This window comes from Fonticula alba (assembly GCF_000388065.1).
Source record: "Fonticula alba strain ATCC 38817 unplaced genomic scaffold supercont2.3, whole genome shotgun sequence".
In the NCBI taxonomy this organism is placed as follows: Eukaryota; order Rotosphaerida; family Fonticulaceae; genus Fonticula; species Fonticula alba.
In genome coordinates, this window is record NW_009242973.1 from 2,224,127 (window position 1) to 2,225,246 (window position 1,120).

General features: G+C 64.9%; 1 protein-coding gene across 1 annotated transcript; it reads left to right on the forward strand.

The window, feature by feature from the left end:
- Positions 1 to 132: 132 nt before the first annotated feature.
- H696_02255 (30S ribosomal protein S7p/S5e) lies at positions 133 to 529 on the forward strand (the record flags this gene model as incomplete). The annotated part of the gene is made up of 2 exons (XM_009496157.1): positions 133 to 156; positions 233 to 529. 2 exons carry the CDS (start codon positions 133 to 135, stop codon positions 527 to 529), a joined length of 321 nt encoding a protein of 106 aa, XP_009494432.1.
- Between the last annotated feature and the right edge of the window lie 591 nt (positions 530 to 1,120).

Below are 1,120 nucleotides of genomic sequence, written 5' to 3' on the forward strand. Positions count from 1 at the left end.
CATGATCATCCTCGCTCCCTTTTCTCCCTGGCCCCCTAGTCCGAAGGGCGAGAGGAGTCCTGTGTCATGTGCAGCCCCCCTCGCGCGCGCATACACGCACGCACGCACGCACGCACGTGCCTGTGTGTGTGTATGTGCTCCTCCTTCCCTCCGTGGGTGAGTGTGCTAACTTTGTGCCTCTTACCGCGCCTCCTCTTCGCACGCACGCACGCACGCACACACACACACACAGAACCCCATCCAGGTTCTCGTTGAGGCCGTCATCAACTCCGGCCCCCGTGAGGACTCCACCCGCATTGGCTCTGCCGGTACTGTCCGCCGTCAGTCCGTCGATGTGTCCCCGATGCGCCGTGTCAACCAGGCCCTCTGGCTCCTGACCACCGGTGCTCGCGATGCCTCTTTCCGCAACATCAAGTCCATTGCCGAGTGCCTCGCCGACGAGCTCGTCAACGCCCACAAGGGTTCCTCCAACTCTCTTGCCATCAAGAAGAAGGACGAGCTCGAGCGCGTTGCCGTTTCCAACCGGTAAATCCTCCTCAGCCCCCTCCTCCCTTGGCCGCCCTCTTGTTGTGCGCTGTCGCCCCTGGTGCGCGTGTGCGCGCGTGAGTGTTCCCCCCCGCGTTGCCATGTGCGCCGAGAGAGGCAGCGTCCCCTCGCCCCCCCTGTGCGGGGGCGCGCGCGCGCACCTACTTCCTCCCTGTCGTCCTCCTTCTTTGTCGTCCTCCCTTCTCCTCCTTGTGAGTGTGTGATGGTCGGCGTGGCGGCTGGAGGCGAGCGGGAGGGAGAGAGAGACCCCCAGGGGGGGTGCAGGATCGGCGGCTGGCGGCGTGTGGAGCGTGTCCTCCTCCTCCTCCTCGGCCGTTTGCCGCTTCCTCCCTCCTGCGCTCTCTCTTCCCCGCTCGTCGCCATGGAGATCTCCCCAATCCCATACACTCCCTCTCGGCGAACCTTGTTCTCTCTTTTTTCTGCGCGTGTTTGTCCTTTGCCCTCGTGGTGTGCTGCCCCTCGGGCGAGGGGGGGGGGAGAGCCGGGGCGGAGGGGGGGCCTGGGGTCTGTGCATCATTTCCATCCCTGTCCCTGCTACGTGGGCAGACCCGTGTGTGTGTGTGTGTGTGTGTGT